Genomic DNA, 21,508 nt, shown 5'->3' on the forward strand with positions numbered 1-21,508 from the left:
TGTTTCCTGGTACTGACGCTTGTCCCGTTTCCTTATTTTTTTTTTGACTAGGGATTTTCCGTGTTTAAGGTTATCTGTTTGTTCTCTCACCCCTCTCTCTGGAATATTGAGAATGATACTGATATTGGATTTGCCCAATTAAACATCAGGCATTGACCTCTTACCTTACACTGACTATATTGCAAATGCATTAGCACAAACACTTCCCTCATTTAAAGCAGATTTTTTGTTTGTTTGTTTGTTTGTTTTTTATAGAAAGAGTTATACAAAATTATCATTAAAATATAAGTGAAAGTTTATTTACATTACTTTCCAAGAAGTGTTCACATGCCTAAGTTTCAAATAAACGTTTTTTAGTGCAGAGAAATTAAGTAAAGCATCAGAATTCGTGTCCATGGTAATCATAAATACACAAATGCTTTGAATGCTTATATATCAGTGATGTCTTTATGAGCTGTTATTTCGCTGAGCATCTCAATCCACCTGCAGCTTTTCTACCTGATCTACTCCAACGAGGACTACATAAAGCAGCTGGCTCGGCAGCCTGGCTGGCAGGACATTCTAACTAAACTCTACATCAAAGAGTCCTATGAATCTCGCACCGTCAGCATATCCAGCCCTCACACTTCCCTGGAGCCTACTTCTTCCAGGCCTCTGCTACGAAGGGATGAAAGCATGATAGACGTCCCTCGGTCTGACGTCTTCATCCCCTACAGCTCCCAGCGAGAGGAAATAGAGGAGGACGAGGATGAAGAAGAACAATCCCGTGAAATTACAGAGGGTTTTATGGAATTGTCACAGTCTCCACCTGCAGGAGGTCAGCTGAAGAGCTTCGGTGACTCCATAAACTTCAAGTCTTTTGACTCGGTGGAACAGGGCAGCCGCTCGTCATCCCTGTCCAACATGGTGGACGCGCCATCCACGTCACAGCTGTTGGAAGAGGAGGATGAGGGTCTCTATCAGCCGATCTCACCATTCGGTACCTCGCCACTCGAGCTGGAGCTGGGAGGACATAGAGGATTGCAGACTCCAGATACGCCGTCTCCACTAGAACATAACAAGCCTTTTCTTGGCCTCAGAGCACGCAAGAGCTCCAGTTTGTCTAATGTGCTGGATGACACCAGCTACTGCACTGAGCCTCCAACTGCTGATACCATCTCCAACAACTCCAACCCACAGGTACTGCCACCTAAAATGAAACATCTGTGAAGGACCTTATAATAATTATGATAGATTATGTGTTTAGGTTTAACAATCAGTGAAAAAAAAAAGTGTCCTTGTCGAATTTTTACAAAACAGAGATTTTGATTGGGTTTAATTTGGCTTGTAGTTTCCAATGGAGCTACACACTACAATGCTGTAACTATTACACACGCTTCCACTACAACCTGCTACACACATTCGAACAAAGTCTTCTTTTTTAGTTGCCGTATATGTCTCATGTTATCATAACATTGTGGTCTACAGAAAGTCCACAAGATCAGGTTCATGTTTGGTCCAGCAGACATCCATCATCTTTTATATTAGACACTTTGTTTGGACGTCATTCGTGATCATAATTTGATTGTTTCCTTTAGTTTGTATTAATGCACGTAATTACATTAGCTACCACTCTTTAGTAGAATCAGTTACTGGACAACAGGAGCGTAGGCCATAGTGGAGCCTTTCCATGCCCTTAAACACTCAACACATCTCTTCTTTTTATCTGTCTCTCTCTTTTTGTCTCTTTAGCAGGCCCCAGAGGAGGAGTTGTGCAACTTGCTGACTAATGTCGTGTTCCGAGTTCTGTGGACTGGCACAGAGGGCACGGAGGATGCAGTGTGGAGAGAGAGGGGGCAGGTTTTTTCAGCTCTCACCAAACTGGGCTCTTCCTGGCAGCTCGTGCGCCCCCCTGATGATATCAAGCGCAGGTGAGAAACCGCATTTTCACTACTGGCAATACCACTTGTGTGTGCAAACTCTGAAATCCTCTGAAAAGCTCTGAAATACCAGTCACAGAGTAGCTCAAACTTCTAGCTGATAAGAAACATCTGTTGCTTTATCGCTGCAAGTAGTCATGAGCAAATGTTAAGTTTGTTTTCTATTAATAATATTTATCTGCATGTTTAAAATTCCATGTTCTATTTTTAGTCAGCTAACTGAAATCTCTCAGCTGTGTGTGTGTGTGTGTGCGCGCGCGTGTGTGTGTGTGTGTGTGTGTATGTGTGTGCGCGTGTGCACACACACATACACACACGCGTGTGTGTGCACGCGCGCGTGTGTGTGTGTATGTGTGTGTGCAATCTGTGTTTTGAAATATCTCCTAAATAATATGGCCAAATGACCTTAATGTTTAAAGGTCATTTGATTATTATTTTCATTTGTAATGCATACAGTCACATGCTTTCTTATGGGAATAATCAATCTATTGATACAGATAAATGACAAGCAACGATCAACTACATTAGTCTCTATTATCACTTACATTATAGTCATTGCTAAAACATTTTCTTGTTCGTGTTGCTGAAAAAACACCACAAAGCAAAAATTCATAGTCCAGATGACTTTGTGATGAAAACTAATAAATCTGTTTGTGCTACATCTGTCATCGATGTCTGCGATGTTAGAATAGATGTTACTATAGATTCGATACCTTGATAGATGTTAGACAAGTGTATTCAAACCTTGCAGCCTGAACTTCTGTCAGAGCTGATATTATCGACAATTTCTGACCAGTAAGAATCGAGCATTCAGCAACGCGTTGGTTTAAACGCGGACATTACAAATATTAGATTCTCGCTTTAATGGATTTTGATTAATTGATATGTTCGTATGTTCTGTAAATGTACTATGTGTTTCAGTCTTCTGGAGATGATGCTGGAGTCGTCTCTTTCAGACCTGCGGGACTCCCAGGGCGTGTCTTTGCCTCATATTCCATCCTTGCTTCGCCTCCTCAGGCTGCTGCAGGACTTCCTGTTTGCCGAGGGCACGGATAATCAAACACTGTGGAGCGAAAAGGTACAAGACACGAGTGTTTTATCGTTTTCCGTCCATCAAACTTACACACGGGAAGGAATTTTCATCTAAATACTAGAAAATCATTTGTCCTTCTAAAAGTCTGTGTTAATGTACATGTCAGATTTAAACTTCAGAGAAATGGATTATATTTTGTATATATTGTAGTTTATTGGTAGCTGTACACTGCTATTATACATGCACATACACTCTCTCTTTTAAAGAAAGTGTATATTATAAATGCCATTTTGCAGTCAGTGTATAAAGAAATGCTGTAACTTCCTGTTATTGCACACTTTAGTAGACACTTCCTTGACCGTCTCAAATGTTAATAAATAGTATTTCTCTAGTCTTCATGTGTTCTTACTTTGGAGTGTGTGTGTGTGTGTGTGTTTGCGGGTGTTATCAGATCTTTGAGGGCGTGGTGAATCTGCTCGATAGGCTGCAGGCATGGCACACCACTTCTACAACAGCTGGTGCTGCAGAGCTCAAACGGATGGCCCAGATTGGCCTGTGGATAATTACTGGCTACATACAGCAGCAGAGCTCGCAGGTACACGATCTCACACACACACACACACACACACACACACACACACACTCGAGCACTCACACTCTGAATCACTGTGAACTTTCCCAAGTAGCTCTGAAGTAGCTTCTTGCATTTGACCTTTGAAAAGAACCTTTGCAGGATGAGTGGAGAGCCATTAAAGAAAAACTAAAAGCAGGGCATGTCAAATTATAATGTCAGCATTCTGCTGCTCTGCTTTATCACAAAGCCTTCTTTCTACAGCTGGAGATTAAAAAGAATATACACACGTGTGCGCACACAATTTATGATCACCTTTATAACACCTACCATCTTCGCCAGAATTTCTCATGGCAGACATTAAGTCATTTCAGAGCAATAAAACAAAAAAAATTCCCAGTGTAGTTGTACAAACTGACTTAAGGTCAAGATTTAGCATTAAACATGAGCCATTTTTAATTAGAATTATGCCAATTAGTCAATCATTTTGTTATAATATTGTCAAGAAGCTTTTATTGTCATTTCAACCATATACAGTTGACGCATTACACAGGGAAATGAAACGACGCTCCTCCTGAACCCTGGTGCTGATATGTAATAATAAAATACTGATGTTTAAGATGAGTTCTTTTTCTTGTATTTAGGTTTTGCACCCAAAACTAACAGGGTGGTTAATTTAGCCTGATTGCCTATGAATTCAGGGAAATCTACTAAAAAAAAATGGAAGAAATTGATTGTAATGAGCCTCTTATTGCCATTTAATCAAGACTAATACTGATTAGTGTGAAAGGTGCTGCGATAAAAAAAAAAAAGAGGGTTTTTAAACTAATTTATTTGCACTCATTGGCTGATTAAACATTTTACGAACAAATGAACTGAGAATTCACCTCATTATGAAGATCGTTGTTGAAAGGAAAGTTTTAACACTTCAAAAATAAAAGTCACTTTTTGGATGCCCTGGACTTTGGTGCCTCTGGTTTTTATCTGCAGTCATTATTGCAGCACATTTTAAACTGACACACATTCACCAAACGCCTGGTTTAACACAACGAAACGTGTGACAAATAATTTCAGTTTAGGAAACGAAAAGCTGAAAAGTTGTTCATTAGGAAATGTGCTAATTAGGGAAATGGGGGACCCAAAATTATCCATAGAATGAACCCCCTGGAACAAGCTTATGTTAAACAGTCTCTTGTTGTCAGCAGATATACACTATAGTATTTAAGCAAAAGTTTGTGGACACCTAGCCATCAAGCATAAGTATTCCAGATTTATTTGTTCAAGTATTAGAGATTTGCTCAGGTGTCCATAACCCTGTATAATAAGTGAGAGGAATGCTTTGTAAAACTGTATGTTTATGAACACTGAATGTTTATTCTGCATTTGCACTGTTTGTGTGTACAGGTGTGCGAGATGGCATGCGTGAAACTGCACAGTCTCCTGCAGACCGTTTTGTGCCTCTCGTGGGAGGAGGTCTGTTTCCTGTTGGGCCGTCTGGGTGCCACTCTGTGGCCTGTAGAAAGTATAGCTCTGATGGCTGGCACAGCGGGTCTAGAGGCAGTGTTGAGGCCACTAGTGCCAGTGGTGCGCACACTCCTGGATCAGCATGCTGACCCAACCAAGCTGCAGCTGCTTCTGCCAAGCCTGCCTCCCACCAACGGCAGTGCCACCTTTGCCCAGGACCTGCTGTCCTACTGCAGCACAGCCGAGTGGCAGCTCTTCTACTGCAACCATGTGAGTAGAGACTGAAAAGGTTCATGCATTATGTCAGAGATGCATAAAAAAAACTGTATGTAGTGGCATGATAAATGTTAGAACAATTATTCAGATCTTTTGATTAATCATATTCGGAAGTTCAACAAAGCTAAGGTATAAAGATCACCACCACCATCTGACAGGGTAAGAGGTAGACTCCTCTCTGTTCTGGCACCGAGGTGGTGGTATGAACTTCACCTTAGATGTCCGAACAGCCTCTCTTCAAACGACCTTCTTTTGAAGCAATCTTTTGTGCATCACTCTGGATAAGGGCATCCGCTAAATGTGGTAAATGTAAATAATGAGGCATATATTATTAGGATTGTTCCACAACTAAAAATGAAGAAAAAATAAATAAATAAAGTTTATTTTTGCAGTTAGCATCGAACTTAAATTGTCTTCAGTTCACATGTAGAAAGATCACCTGTATTTATTTTTACAGCTGTCTCCAGTTTTCCAAAATAATGAAGACCTGTGCTGGATTTGATCTGGCTAATGAATTACTAGTGGACATGGGTTTTGTTTTATGAGGAGGATACTGATCCTGTATGCACTTGTATACTATAGGAATGAAGTCCATATTTAGACCAGCTCAAGATAAAAGCAGAGGAGAAAGTGTGATTTATATGCAGCGTCTGCCAGCTTTGAAATAAATCTTGGATTTCGATTAAACAGATGTCTAGCTTGCTGGCTCTGGAGAAGCTTTATCGAGCAGAATATGAAAATACGGTCATCAATCCACTCTGTTTGCATAAACAAATCACACACTATATTAGCATTTCATGTCTGAATGTGTGTGTGCGTGTATGTTCGAATGGATTGTATCTGTTCATTCGGTTCAAATTTTCTGTATTTGTGTATGTACACCATGTATGTCTATAATTCCAGATTATTGTTATTATGTGCCTGAAGGAGGATTTCCATGAAATGTTTCTAATTTCTGTATTTTTTTTTTTTCCCTCCAATTTCTAGGTGAAACCCACCATGCAACAGTACGAGTTGGATACTTTTGGAAAAAGCCACGACTTGCTGTCCAACTTCTGGAACTCGTGTTTCGACGACCTAATGAGCACCGCCGAAAAGAACAACATGGACAAAGCCGGTGTCAGAGCCAAGTTTCAGGTCTCTTTTCAGTCATCCCCTATCAGCAGCACAGTGACACAAAATGATGTCTCTGTGCTTTGTGTTAATGAAGACAACATAGATTAGTGCACCTGTTTTAATTCCTTCTTGTGTGTATTTAGGAGTTGATAGTAGACCCATACCTGAGGCGTGTACGCATTGAGAACGGACGCTATTTGGGTGCACAGAAGCTAAACAACAGCCAGCAGGGGGTGGTGTGGAAGCACTGGAAATCCCTTCGCAGGCTGCTCACTAGTGAGAGAGGAGCTTGGGCAAACAGGTGTGTGTATATGTTTGTGTGCATGTATTTGTGTGCGTGTGTGTGTGTGTGAATCTATTGTCCTTACATCAACTCTCTCTATGTCTATTTCACTTTTTTATTTAAAAGAGCATGGAAGAGTGCCTTTATTTTGAAGCAGTAATCTATAGTGATAATTATGTATATTAATTCTTCATGATAATAATAATACATTTTTAGTTGCTTTATATTCTAGTATATGTATAATGTGCCTAATAATTGGAGTTGGAGTCCAATTAAAAGAGTACATTTGATAAATTTTGTTGTGTTTATGCCTTAGGGATCAGCCAGAAGTGAAGTGGAAGCTGTCTAGTGCAGAGACGTACTCCAAGATGCGTTTAAAGCTCGTGCCCAACTACAACTTCGACTCCCACAGCGAGGCTAGCGCACTTCGGGATAACATGGGTGTGTCTCACAGTGGATATGGAGCATGTATTTAATACACTACATATGTATATAGATAACTACACACTTAAATCATATTTAAGTGCAGATTCATTTCTGCACTACCACAAAACATGTGCTTATGTGTTTTTCTTGTCTAATTCGAACTGCATGTGTAGAAGTGCATGTCATCAGCTGCAAAGAATTGAAATCTTTCGGATGCAGATCTTTTGTTGTAATTTTATATACTATATATTCACTTTTCTTGAATGTAGCTAAATAATACACAACTGTTTGTGTCATGTTTTTTATATATATATATATATATATAGTAAGGAAAATAAGTATTTGAACACCCTGCTTTTTTTGCAAGTTCTCCCACTTAGAAATCATGTCCACTGTGAGAGACATAATCTAAAAAATAAAATCCAGAAATCACAATGTATGATTTTTTAACTATTTATTTGTATGATACAGCTGCAAATAAGTATTTGAACACCTAAGAAAGTCAATGTTAATATTTGGTACAGTAGCCTTTGTTTGCAATTACAGAGTTCAAACGTTTCCTGTAGATTTTCACCAGGTTTGCACACACTGCAGGAGTGATTTTGGCCCACTCCTCCACACAGATCTTCTCTAGATCAGTCAGGTTTCTGGCCTGTCGCTGAGAAACACGGAGTTTGAGCTCCCTCCAAAGATTCTCTATTGGGTTTAGGTCTGGAGACTGGTTAGGCCATGCCAGAACCTTGATATGCTTCTTACAGAGCCACTCCTTGGTTATCCTGGCTGTGTGCTTCAGGTCATTGTCATGTTGGAAGACCCAGCCTCGACCTATCTTCAATGCTCTAACTGAGGGAAGGAGGTTGTTCCTCAAAATCTCGCAATACATGGCCCCGGTCATCCTCTCCTCAATACAGTGCAGTCGCCCTGTCCCATGTGCAGAAAAACACCCCCAAAGCATGATGCTACCACCCCCATGCTTCACAGTAGGGATGGTGTTCTTGGGATGGTACTCATCATTCTTCTTCCTCCAAACACGTTTAGTGGAATTATGACCCAAAAGTTCTATTTTAGTCTCATCTGACCACATGACTTTCTCCCATGACTCCTCTGGATCATCCAAATGGTCATTGGCAAACTTAAGACGTGCCTGGACATGTGCTGGTTTAAGCAGGAGAACCTTCCGTGCCATGCATGATTTCAAACCATGACGTCTTCGTGTATTACCAACAGTAACCTTGGAAACAGTGGTCCCAGCTCTTTTCAGGTCATTGACCAGCTCCTCCCGTGTAGTTCTGGGCTGATTTCTTACCTTCCTTAGGATCATTGAGACCCCAGGAGGTGAGATCTTGCATGGAGCCCCATTCCGAGGGAGATTGACAGGCATGTTTAGCTTCTTCCATTTTCTAATGATTGCTCCAACAATGGACCTTTTTTCAACAAGCTGCTTGGCAATTTCCCTGTAGCCCTTTCCAGCCTTGGAACAATTTTGTCTCTAGTGTCTTTGGACAGCTCTTTGGTCTTGGCAATGTTAGTAGTTGGATTCTTACTGATTGTTTCGGGTGGACAGGTGTCTTTATGCAGCTAACGACCTCAAACAGGTGCATCTAATTTAGGATAATAAATGTAGTGGAGGTGGACATTTTAAAGGCAGACTAACAGGTCTTTGAGGGTCAGAATTCTAGCTGATAGACAGGTGTTCAAATACTTATTTGCAGCTGTATCATACAAATAAATAGTTTAAAAATCATATATTGTGATTTCTGGATTTTATTTTTTAGATTATGTCTCTCACAGTGGACATGCACCTACGATGACAATTTTAGACCCCGCCATGATTTCTAAGTGGGAGAACTTGCAAAATAGCAGAGTGTTCAAATACTTATTTTCCCCACTGTATATATATATATATATGATAATAGACTTTGTTTCAAACATATTCATGAAATGACCACCAATTCATATTCAATCCTTTTTCTAAATATGATCTTAAAACGAGACAATGCAGCAATGTACATATGGTGAAGACACCTGCTCGTGTTTTTGTTCTTTATCTGTATAATATTATGCACTGCGCTCTACATGCATGAATGCGCAGGTGTATAGGTGCTCCCAGTACAGTGGCTGATGAATGCATTTCTAATACGGAATAAATCTTTGCCCACATGGCTTTGCATAATAGTCATACTTTGAATATCATTTTAGATTTACTTTCCAAAGCTTATCAGATTGTTTTAAATTCAGGCTTTGAAATGAGGTCACTAATGGTTGTGTGAGCTCCAGCAGTGTCCTATATGCTTAACCTTCAAAATGTTTCTTTTTGTTTCAAAAAATTTCCAAACAGTCCTGATGTGATTGTATAGTTAGTCGTATCGATATATAACGTTCAAGTGCAGGACATTGGTATCTAAATCCATTGTCTGTGGTTTGTAGGTGCCGAAAGCCCTCGCAGCTCCACCGAGCCCCTCCCACTGGCTGTAGCTAAAGAAGCTAAAGTGAGTGACATGGAAGATGACCAGCTGGAGGAAGAAGACCTTCTATTTATTGACAGCCAGTAAGCAGCCCCATTCAAACAAAATATAGATCTGCAAAGTGTAGGTTAGCAAGTTTAAAATTATACATAATGCAAATGTGCTGGAAAATACATAAAGCCTTGGCATGTGCAGAGCGTAAATTGGGGTGTGAGTGGCAGAGATGACTGAAGTGTGTGTGTGTGTGTGTGTGTGTGTGTGTGCGCGCGTGTGTGTGTGCGCGTGTGTGCTTGTGTGTGTCAGGGCGGAGGAGGCGGAGGAGGAGAGCCAAAAGGAAAAGCTTGTGCTCTCTGAGGACTGTGAGCTCATCACTATAGTAGCTGTGGTGACGGGGCGCCTTGAAGTTACTACACACCACATCTACTTCTATGATGCCAGCAATGAGAAGGAGGAGACAGAGGAGGGTATGGAAAAGACTGTAATCCTGTATATATTTATGCAAATATATGTGTGGAAATATATTTTGAAATAAAAAAAAGAGGTCTTTTACTTACTACTTTGGGGAAAAATTATGAAATACATTAAACTGCATGTCTGATAGCATTATCTATATTTAAGTCTGTTTCTTATGTATCTATTGAGGGTTTCAATATTTTTTTTTACTGTTACCTAATCTTCAGTAGTGATCTAAATTCCTAACAGTCCTACATTTTCACAAACACTACACTCTACTCTCAAGACATACAGCTATTAGTATAGAGTTGGCTTGGTTGTTATGGATATTATCAATGCTAGGTAATGTTTAGAGGTGCACATGGATGTGTTTTAGTTAGCTTTAGCAAATATTTTCTGTTTCTTGGGTAAAAAAAAAAAAGGCACTAATTTACAATCAGTATCTATAATCAGCATGTATGTGATTTTTCTTGTAGAATGACTTTCATACAGCAAGAATTTTAAACTTTCACCAGAACTACTATAAATCTACTTAAGTAAATAATTAGGGTACTTTCACTGCCTGTGGGTACAGCATTCCAGATAGTTTAGATGATATTTATAGAAAGAACGACACTGTAATGGATTGAGTCATTTTTTTCACACACAGACGTTGCGGAGAAGGCAGGCCTGGTTATTGTAAGCTAAAGAATGTGCTGTGCAGTTTGCCTCGTGTTGGTATAGTGTAAACTTTGAAGAGCAAGAAAATTAAACTGTGAAAACCGAACGTATTCAGCTGATGTTTGCGTGTTTCGTGCAGGCATAGGTTTCGATTTCAAGCGCTCACTAAATCAGCTGAGAGAAGTCCACCTGAGACGCTACAACCTGCGGCGCTCGGCGCTCGAGCTTTTCTTTATCGACCAGGCTCACTACTTCATCAACTTCAGGAAGAAGGTGAGCTCAATCCATTAATCATTCACACTAATCTCACACATCCTGCACATGGGATATGTGGAAAAGTTTTGCATACACTCCCCTCACCATTTGCTTTTTCTGACCACCACAGGTGCGGAACAAAGTCTACACCAGGATTCTTGGCCTCCGGCCTCCTAATCTGTTTTACTTCGGCTCCCGGTCTCCTCAGGAACTTCTCAAAGCCTCCAATCTCACTCAAGTATTATACTAACCTTCATCTTTATCTAATGAGAAATGAAACACAGTCTAATATTCTGAATAACAATGATTTTAACTTAATGTCTCTGTTTGTGTAGTATGTCATTTGTTTTATGTGTTATGTCTTCAGTCTTTCATTTTATTGGATATTTTTTTGCCCTGGTTTTGTACACATATTTATTGTGTTGACTGTATGTCGTGCAGAAATGGGTGTGCAGAGAGATCTCCAACTTTGAGTATCTCATGCAGCTCAACACCATTGCAGGTCGCACCTATAACGATCTCTCTCAGTACCCTGTGGTAAAACTCGTCTTCTTTTACTTTTCTTTAGTGTCTTTTATCCTTTAGTGAATTTGCTTTACTTCATACACACCCGTGTTGTTTGTTTCAGTTCCCTTGGGTGCTTTGTGACTACACATCTAGTGTACTGGACTTAGAAGATCCGGCTGTGTTCAGAGATCTGTCTAAACCCATTGGAGTGGTGAACCCTCGTCATGCCCAGGATGTCAGAGAGAAGTGAGCTACTTTGTTCTTTATGTATCATTGATACCTGACTGTTAAAACCAAGCCTGTGCTGAAGTATGGTCTGACTGGAGTACAATATAAAAAAAATATTGATGTTCTGTGACACATTCTGGTTTGTTCAACAATGATTAACTTTTAAATCCACTGGATGTTATTTATTAATACATCCTAAGGCGTAATTCTGTAACCGCAGTGAATTGTTTAGTAATTGCACTAAAACTAAAAGGGGGAAAAAAGGACATAGTTATGAAAGAATGTTAGTCTGGACCTGCTAATGGCTGCTAAAAGTTAAGGTGAAACAGAATTTAATGGGTGTGTGTTTACGTGTGCGCATGCGCAGGTACGAGAGCTTTGAAGACCCCGCAGGCACCGTTGATAAGTTCCACTACGGCACACACTACTCCAACGCAGCAGGCGTCATGCACTACATGATCCGCATGGAGCCTTTCACCAGACTCCACATCCAGCTGCAGAGCGGCAAGTAGGTCACACGTCACACTGGCAACACACAGCAAAGCATTTATGACTGTTTTTACATGACTGCCTTTTACTTGACCAGCAATTGTTTTATGCAGTCGATAAATGCATTTTTACAAATTGCAAGCCATTATTTCTTTTTAAATAACGCCACTGAAACCTTGAGCATCAGCCAATCTCGATGCACATCTAATATCTATTTCTATATCTTTCTACAGAGCTTTACAATACTTTACACATTAAAATTAAAGGATTTCCAAAATATTCCTTATAAAAACATTACATTACAAATACAATACAAATAATTTCAGTTCTGGCCAAAGAAATGGCAATATTTATGTGTTGCATGATTGGATCTGATCTGTTGTGTGTCCCAATAATGAACCTGCATGTCAGATCTCTAATTATCTCCCAAAAAAAAGAGTTTTTGCTCTTCTAGTGATACCCAAAAAAAATGTATGATCAAATTAAATATTAATGTATTTTGCTGTAACCCTTAGGCTTCTTAACGCTGTAGCATCCAGCAGGTTTATATATAATAATTGCTTTAAAGTTATATATCTATATGTAGTTACTGCCTTTAAGTTTAAGGCGTACCAGGAGTATTTGTAGTGTGTCACCATGATTAGCCAGTAGATGGCAGTATTGCACACGGACAAGTTGTGCTCTCTTGTTCTTTGCCCAGACCTGGCGGTTGATCATTTACTCCATCATACTGGATAAAATAATTAACCTTAAATAATATTTCACCTTGTATCTTAAATTACGGTGTTTTAATATCGATATTAGGTTTTATTTTTGTGCTGTATGTATGGCAATTTTTAAGAATTAATTCTTTTGGCCTTCTGATGCAATTTGCTTTGTCTCTGGGTATGTGTTTTTGGTGTGTGTGTGCAGGTTCGACTGTGCAGACAGACAGTTTCACTCAGTAGCAGCAGCATGGCAGGCTCGTATGGAAAGCCCAGCCGATGTGAAAGAGCTCATCCCCGAGTTCTTCTACTTCCCAGAATTCCTGCAGAACATGAACGGTATACATCAGCACAGAGCATTCCTTTTTTCTTTCCATAATAAATTTTATAGGAACACGAAGTTTTCCCTGGTTTCCCTCCAAACCAACTTCAAACCACGTTTTTTTCACCAAACAGTGTGATATGGTATAGACGTTAATACTTGTGTAGAACCTTTCTTGTTTTCTGGCTGACTCTGTCTCTTTCCCATCACATAATAACTCACATGGCATTAGGAAGAGTTCTCCCTCTATCTGCATATGGATCTTTTAGTATTTTTTAGTTTTCTCCTAATATCCAGAAGCATTCTAATTGAAGTATTGGCTATGCTACATTCCCTTAAGGATCCACCATGGTCCTGACCAGGATCAAACATTTTGAATAATTGAATGATTTCCTTTAAAATACAGTATAGGAAGGCATCTGAATCTATTAATATAAAAAACATTATTTTGTTCTACAGAGTTCAATTTGGGCTGTCTTCAAGTAAATCAGGACCAAGTGAATAATGTGGTGCTGCCAAACTGGGCTTCTTCCAGAGAGGATTTCATCAGAAAACATCGCCAGGCGCTTGTAATTTGCATAGCAGACATGTATACACTTACACATGCACAGTCGGGCACATCAGCATGGGCTCACATATATACAAATAGAAACCACAAAGTTTGAGGCTTCAGCAGCCTTCGCACGTGTGTAGCCTGCCGGCAATTTTATGCACACACACACACACACACACACACACACGTGTTGTGGTTTTGTTTTCAGGAGAGTGAGCATGTGTCTGCCCACCTGCACGAGTGGATTGATCTGATATTTGGCTATAAACAGCGTGGCTCTGCCGCTGTGGAGGCGCTCAACGTGTTCTACTACTGCACGTATGAAGGTAAGACACTCGGGCTCTCTGGCTGCAGTTTGTATCAATTACTACTGTTCACACATTTTTAATGTACTCTTCATTCAATGTTTGTATGCCAGAATAATCTTAAATGGATGAATGTTAAAGAGATTCATCTCCCATTCCCAGTCTAATTTCTCCCTATTACACTGATTACAGCAGGCAGTCATTTCTGTACGGTTCTCTGTATTCACTCTTCAGGTGCAGTGGATCTGGATGCTATAGCAAATGAGACTGAACGCAAGGCTTTGGAGGGCATTATAAGTAACTTTGGGCAAACACCTTGTCAGCTTCTCAAGGTAACAGCGAAAAACACGGACACGTTCCTATATGCATGAAATAACCTCTTTTATTGCGATACAGCATTCAACAGCATATCATTTAACTACCGTGCATGGTTGCGCTTTAGGAGCCGCATCCTCCCCGTATGTTAGCGCAGAGCGCATCCAGACGGCAGGCACGTATCGACACACTGCCTCCCAACCTCTTTGAGCAGCTGGATAAACTGAGACCGTTCGTGGAGGTCAGAACTCACTATTATTGGAGACACTGAACACACCGGGTTTCTAAGAGTATGTAAATGAAAACGGGTGTTTTTCTGTTTCTGTTTGTCTGCAGGTGGTGAATGATGGTGTGCCTCTAGTTCAGGCTATGGTGCCCAGGAATCAGACTCACTCCTTCATCATACCGGGGTCCGATGTGCTGGTGAGGGACGAGCGTCATCTTATATTATCTTATATATAAGCTCTATTACATTTTAGTGTCTTCTCAAGGGACAATAATATAGAAATGAAACTTGGATATATTTTAGTCAATGTGCAGCTTGTATAGCAGCATTGAGGGGTGTACTCACTTTTTTGAGAGACTGTATATATCTAGATATGTCAAACAAATTCTTGAATCTAGAAACATGTGTCATGGTTGTGTGTTACACCAGGTGACTGTGAGCTCTAAAGGACAGATCGGAACACACAGCTGGCTGCCCTACGACAAGAACATCGCCAATTATTTCACTTTTACTAAGGACCCCACGATGAGCAATCCGAAGTAAGCAGACACACACACACACATATACAAACATGATCGATAGTACTGTGCTTGTTTTAAAGTTGCCAATTCTCTACTTCTCTCTTGGGGGGAAAAAATTAAAATGGAGCCTCTTGCTCTAACACACTTTATGACCAAAGTTATTTAGTCACCCAATTATTAATTTGCTTGTTGAAGATCAATTTCAGATTTGGACTTTTCCCTTAATTTTCTAAAACCTTGACTGTGGGGATTTCAGCTCTAAGAGCAATAGTAAGGTCAGGCACTTATGTTGAGTAAAGAGACCCGGTCGGTTTTCCAGTTCATCCAAAAGTGTTCTATAGGGTTGATGTCAGGGCTTTGTGAAGGTCACGCAGGGTTTTCTACACCAAATTTTTCAAAAGATGAAATGGTGATGAACCTTGCTTTGTGCACAGGGGGGTTTCCATGTTGAAGCAGGTTTGGGCCGTGTAGTTCTGGAAAAAGAAAAGCCCTAATTGTGGCGACAGTTTGGTAAAGACACAAGTGGGTCTGATGGTCAGGTTTCCAAAGACATTTGGCCGTACAGTGTATCAAAGTAATTTGCAGAGGAATCTTAGGCTTCTCCTACAGGCAGAGTATTTAAATTTCCTTTATCTTCTAGGGTTTGTGTATGTGAACTTGCCTTTCCAAATCAAACACCAGGTTTTTAATTAAGTTTAAATCTAGAAATTGAGAGCACTTGTTTTGTGTCCCTGCAACCATTTTTGTGAATGTATTAAGGATGAGGTTGTAATTGATTTTTTAGGAGTGTTGTTAATTTTTTTTGTCAGTAATGCGGCAGAAACAATCTGTGTGTGTGTGTGTGTGTGTGTGTGTGTGATATTTAGAACTCATCGTTTCCTGAGTGGACCCTTCTCGCCAGGGGTGGACATGGGGGCCCGGGTGCTAGTGGTGTCCACCGACGCCCGCCTGCTGTTCAGCGGGGGGCACTGGGACTGCAGCCTCCGTGTCACCACACTGGCCAAGGCCAAACTAGTGGGCAGGATCTGCCGTCATGCAGGTGAGACATGAAAGCACAAGTAAAATATTCTAAGATATAAATTGACGAACATCCAGAGTTTTAGAGTGAAAAAGTGCGGTGTTATGAAATGATGTGAAATCTTTATAACAGTTTTAGAACTGAATAAAGTCACAGTGAATTATTCGATTATTACAGAAAGGAAAAGATAATTTTTTATTTAATACTTAATTACTAAATGCTAATCAGCATTTATAGAAAAAAAAAGATTCTCAGTACAATTTGGTATTTGTTGAATATTGTCTTGGTTACACTGTAACAATTATGTATCTTCTCTAAGACACCGAACTGTCAAACTTTTCTCCTGACTGTGTTTTAGATGTGGTGACGTGTCTGGCTTTAGACCTGTGCGGTATCTACCTCATCTCAGGCTCTCGTGACACCACCTGCATGGTGTGGCAGGTTCTCCAACAGGTCTGAACAGTGTTTAATAACCCAGTACATCATTATGTTAGAGTTTAAATTGTAGACTATAGAACAATTATGGCTGCAGTTCACACATATACTCTCTTCTGTTAACTCCATCTTGTGCACTGGAATCCAAATATAAAGCAACAAGTAAAGTGTAAAAAATGACAGGATGTTGTAGTAAACTGCACATTCCAAAGTGTGTTGTTTCTATTATGCCACTGTAATGTTCAGTCATTTTTTTTTGTTTTAGTAATGAACAGCAGTGAGTCTTTAAACCTTTTATTTTATCATTATTCATTGCTAAATTCATGTTTTTTTCTCCTCACACGAAGTCCTTTTTTTTTTTTGTCTTTTTTGATTGTAAAGATAAAAGCAATACATCATTCAAATCTGTAAAGAGTCTACTTTTATTTGTAAAGACTTATAATATCAACAAAACCGACAGGGGGCGCTCTCTGCCGTCTCTGTCATCTCTCTTCACAAACACATAAATAAAACAACCTGAATCTCAGGGAATATTTGCCTCACAGACATAATAAATACATGAATAGAAGCCTCGAAATGTCTACTTTTCCATTCAAGTCAAACACAAATATTCTCTGATTCTGTAATCCGTACGAAAGTTAGAGGAGGTACAGTTTCTCCGGTATCACCTTATTAACCGTCCGTGTGGAAACATAGCAAAAGTTCCATTTGGTGTCCTGATGATTTACGTAAATGAAAACACCATAGTTACTTTAAAACATTTACAAGAATATTTTGTCTTCATGCTTTATGCTGACTTTGGTTTCACTAATAATAAACATACATTTGCATAAAGCATCAATCTCTCTCTCTCTCTCTCTCTCTCTCTCTCTCTCTCTCTCTCTCTCTCTCTCTCTCTCTGTATATATGTATATATGTATATATATATATATATATATATATATATATATATATATATATATATATATATATATATATATAATAGACAGTATATATACACACACACACACAATCTTGTGATTTTATACAGATGGAACTAATATATTGTTTAGCTATTATAAAGCATTTTTTATGAACTTTAATGACCTTGACTAAAATACTTCTACCTACTTTATACTGCGGTTAAATGATCAGTCATGGAGAAATTGCATTTGGTTTTTTTTCATAACTGATAAAATATTAAAATTAATTGGCAGTGGACTTATTCTACTAAATGCATTTAATTAATAAGAATCATACTCCTCACAACTGAGGCAGAATGCTCATATAATATTTTTCCTCTCTCTATATCTGTCTCTCTCTCTCTCTCTCTTTCTCTCTCTCTCTCTCTCTCTCTCTCTCTCTCTCTCTCGCTCTTTTTCTCTCGCGTGTAGGGTGGTTTCTCCACTGGTCTATGTCCACGACCTGTGCAGGTGCTGTGTGGTCATGATGTAGAGGTCACCTGTGTCTCCATAAGCACTGAGCTGGACATGGCTGTTTCAGGATCAAAAGTTAGTCACACTGAAAGCGAATCAGCTCTCACCTTCTCCTTGTTTCCACAAAATACCAATTTTTGTTTCATTTCCTGCGTCGTCAGGATGGTATCGTGATCGTGCACAGCATCCGACGAGGACAGTATCTCCGCACGCTGCGTCCTCCCTGCGAGAGCTGCGTTTCTGTTTGTGTAAACCTACTGCAGGTGGGAATGGAGGGTCACATGGTGGCACAGTCTGTCCTGGAGGGCTGCTCTGGTGGGAAGGCAAGTCATCTTCTTTACTTTTGTGTATTGTTTCACTGTTTATGTAAACATGAATTGATGATAGTCTGGCATGCTTGTGTATTTATTTGTGTGTGTATGTGTGTGCTTGGTGTTGTAGGAGAAGTGTGCACTGCATGTGTACTCTGTGAACGGCACACTGTTGGCGTCCTCGGTGCTGGAGGAGCCAGTGTCGGCGCTGTATATGGTTTCTGACTACCTCATACTGGGCACACTACAGGGCAACTTGCACATTAAAAATCTGTTCAGGTAATCGGCAGCACTCGGGCTCTGGCAGGTCGTTAGCTCCGCCTCTGGCGAGGTTTTATTAATGCTATGCTTAACCTTTAGCTTAAATGTGTGTACTCTCACCTTATCTAGTCTGCATATCAGCTAAAGCTTCAGAAATATACAATCTTAAAAAAAATTTTTAAAAGTCTCCGAGTTTATTCCTACTTGGTTTGTAACGCTTTAAAGCTTTTTTTGCTCTGGCATGGAGTCCACAAGTGCAAACCTTTATGATCCCTCTTAGATCAAATCCATCAGTGTGCTTTCTGGAAAAAATGCTGATACAACTCATGGAAAATCTTTTGTCTAACAGACTTACAAATGGTATCTGTATTAAATAGTCAGGATGTTTCTTTTTATTTATGCTCACGAAGATTTTCAGTGTGGTCTCAGGCATTTGGACGCCAATGTATGTAAAACTCAAAACTGTATTTCATCCAGAACCAATGAATCCTTACAGAACCCTTTTCTCCAAGCCTGGATATGGTTTTGTAGTCATAAGGGCAGTTATTAAATATTGATGGGGGTTTGTGTTGCAGCTTAGAGCAGGCTACTAAGCCCTTGGCGCTGAAGCTCCCTATTCGCAGTGTATCAGTCACCAAGGAGAGCAGTCACATTCTGGTGGGACTGGAGGACGGCAAACTCATCGTTGTGGGAGCTGGAAAACCAGAGGAGGTAAAAGAAAAAAAGAAACTCTTTGGTGTAGTAACAAAAAAGAAATAAATCACAGAACTCGGATTTTCATCGATTTGTGCCTCAATTTGACATCATATTTTATCTAACTGTAGACAACTCATGACAGTGTTTCCTAACAAACACAGCAGGTTGGCTGCCTAGTTAAGAAATTTCCCTCTGTGTGTGTGTGTTGATTTAGGTGCGCTCAGGCCAGTTCTCTCGGCGTCTCTGGGGATCTACACGCAGAATCTCTCAGGTGTCTTCAGGAGAGACTGAATACAACCCTACTGACCATGCTGGGAAATGAGCATACACACTCCGCATGCCTTCAACAGCACTCTTTATACACACACACACACACACCTGAGATGTTTACCCTGCACACAGGTCTGCATACTTAGGGCTGCTGCTCTGGTTTTATGGATTAAAGCAGAGTCATCCAAAGCTGCACTTTTTAAAAACAAGCAAAAGGAAAAGGGACATTTCTATTTTATTATATTGGACTGTTTTTTTTTTGTTGTTGTTGTTGTTTTTAAACAGTAATCATTCCAAAGCTTGAGAATCGGAGAAAGGCTTAAACTCACCTGAACTTGGATGGGAGAGTGGATTCAGTCTCGGAGCCAGGAATTCTGAAATAACAGGACGTCCTGACACACACCATGTACGCTGGGGATGAAGCTGAAGACACACAGACCTCTCTTGAGCTGCTGGTTGTGGCCGGGGTGTGTCGTCATCTGTCAAACAGCCCACACACTGATATATTAACAGGATCTTTTAGCATTGTGTGTGTAAGGAATAGAGAGAGAGGAAGAGAAAGAAAGAGCATTCGCTTCTTTTTTTTAAATAATTTTTAGTGAGTGTGTGTGTGTGTGTGTGTGTGTGTGTGTGGGTGAATATCCCGTGGTTGCACGCAGTTGCTGAATGCACTTCGACATTCAAAAGACTTGTAAAATTTGTGCCTTCAACGAAAATTTCTGTCTGTTACTACACTGTTAGACAAATCTATATTTGTAATGGCGTATTTTTGCGTCACACTCGTTTGTGTCGTTTTTGTAGTGGGCTTACGCACTGGTTGCAGGTTTTTGTTTTATGTGTGTGTGCGTGTGTGTGTGTGTGTGTGTGTGTAAAAAAAAAAAGTGCCTCTCTGATTCCTGTGTTAAAATACATCGCTTTGGAAGAGTATATTTTATTCAATTCATCGTCGTCGTTGCTCTTTGTTCCTGCGTGTCTTCTGCTTTCAAGTGCCTCAAAGACTAAAATGATTCAAAACAATGAATCTTAGCAATACATGAAACTGCTTTTACACTTGTTGTGTAAATGTGAGTCTTGGCGTTAAGCGTTTCGAGTCGCCCGCACTGGTATGTTTTTCTTTTCTTTTCTTTTTTTGGTGAAACACTCGACCCTTTGAAGAGTGTTGTAAGTCTGTAGAACACATGGGAATGCAGCAATGCTGAGCCCGAGCTGCACTGTCCCCCATCCCTTGGCCCTATGGACTGCTGCTCAGCACACATCCTTTTTTTTTTTTTTTTTTTTACCACCCAGCTTTCCCTGCTCGTCTTTTCTACTATATTACAGGTCAAACCACTGGCAAGCGCAAAATGTTTGATGCCTTTTAAAGCCTTTACCAATGCTGTTTTGTTCGACTGGACCCACGCCGCCTCTTCACGCACTTTTTTTTTTTATTTTTTTTTTTTATTCCTGTTACAATCTGAAGCAATGTACTCAAGTTTGTGTTTCTCATTTGTTGTGAACACTGCTGTGCAGAGTGAATGAGTCTTTTCATGTTAGCACCATTGCCTTCTATTCATGCCTTGCACTCCGCGTAAACACAGCGGAAATAAACGATGTGACGAGATGCCCTGCGGTGAGCTCTGGCACGCACACTGTTGGGAGTTTTGTCTTCACACCAATTCATATCGCTGCGTTCGGTCTTGTAGCTGGCTGGTGCTTATTAACCGCTGCAAACTTTGCATCTGTGATCCTTTTTTTCTTCTTTTTTTTTTTTCCAATATGTGTAAGAGTGGGTGTGTATGAACATGAAATACATCTTGTTTCTTTCTTTCAATCGTCCCGTTGCCTCATTTTTCTTTTATGTAGGTATCAGACATCTCGCATCTTCTTTGGTTATGTATACACTAAAGAAAGGAAAATGATTTCATTTGCATTCATTTATATTGCGCCTGGACTTTTTAATACTTTCATTAGTGATAGTCTTTTCAATTAGTTCACCCTTGATGGGACACAGTGTCTTCTCACTGACATGTTT

General features: G+C 40.0%; 1 protein-coding gene across 1 annotated transcript in view; it reads left to right on the plus strand.

Annotated features, from left to right (window-relative positions):
- nbeal2 (neurobeachin-like 2) overlaps nt 1-20,357 on the plus strand; it is a 38,503-nt gene extending 18,146 nt beyond the window's left edge. Inside the window, exons 27-55 of the mRNA XM_083553946.1 lie at nt 490-1,179; nt 1,732-1,910; nt 2,841-2,997; nt 3,404-3,547; nt 4,928-5,257; nt 6,251-6,400; nt 6,523-6,680; nt 6,979-7,103; nt 9,516-9,636; nt 9,857-10,017; nt 10,806-10,939; nt 11,052-11,159; nt 11,363-11,458; nt 11,550-11,674; nt 12,024-12,164; nt 13,058-13,188; nt 13,631-13,740; nt 13,933-14,050; nt 14,264-14,361; nt 14,472-14,585; nt 14,681-14,767; nt 15,000-15,109; nt 15,958-16,130; nt 16,468-16,562; nt 17,918-18,034; nt 18,121-18,282; nt 18,401-18,549; nt 19,107-19,242; nt 19,442-20,357. Coding sequence (XP_083410072.1) covers nt 490-1,179; nt 1,732-1,910; nt 2,841-2,997; nt 3,404-3,547; nt 4,928-5,257; nt 6,251-6,400; nt 6,523-6,680; nt 6,979-7,103; nt 9,516-9,636; nt 9,857-10,017; nt 10,806-10,939; nt 11,052-11,159; nt 11,363-11,458; nt 11,550-11,674; nt 12,024-12,164; nt 13,058-13,188; nt 13,631-13,740; nt 13,933-14,050; nt 14,264-14,361; nt 14,472-14,585; nt 14,681-14,767; nt 15,000-15,109; nt 15,958-16,130; nt 16,468-16,562; nt 17,918-18,034; nt 18,121-18,282; nt 18,401-18,549; nt 19,107-19,242; nt 19,442-19,549 — 4,527 coding nt within the window. The 3' untranslated portion in view covers nt 19,550-20,357. The remainder of the gene's footprint in view (nt 1-489; nt 1,180-1,731; nt 1,911-2,840; nt 2,998-3,403; nt 3,548-4,927; nt 5,258-6,250; nt 6,401-6,522; nt 6,681-6,978; nt 7,104-9,515; nt 9,637-9,856; nt 10,018-10,805; nt 10,940-11,051; nt 11,160-11,362; nt 11,459-11,549; nt 11,675-12,023; nt 12,165-13,057; nt 13,189-13,630; nt 13,741-13,932; nt 14,051-14,263; nt 14,362-14,471; nt 14,586-14,680; nt 14,768-14,999; nt 15,110-15,957; nt 16,131-16,467; nt 16,563-17,917; nt 18,035-18,120; nt 18,283-18,400; nt 18,550-19,106; nt 19,243-19,441) is intronic.
- Nucleotides 20,358-21,508: the final 1,151 nt, after the last annotated feature.

This window comes from Silurus aristotelis (assembly GCF_946808225.1).
Source record: "Silurus aristotelis genome assembly, chromosome: 1".
Taxonomy (NCBI): Eukaryota; Metazoa; Chordata; class Actinopteri; order Siluriformes; family Siluridae; genus Silurus; species Silurus aristotelis.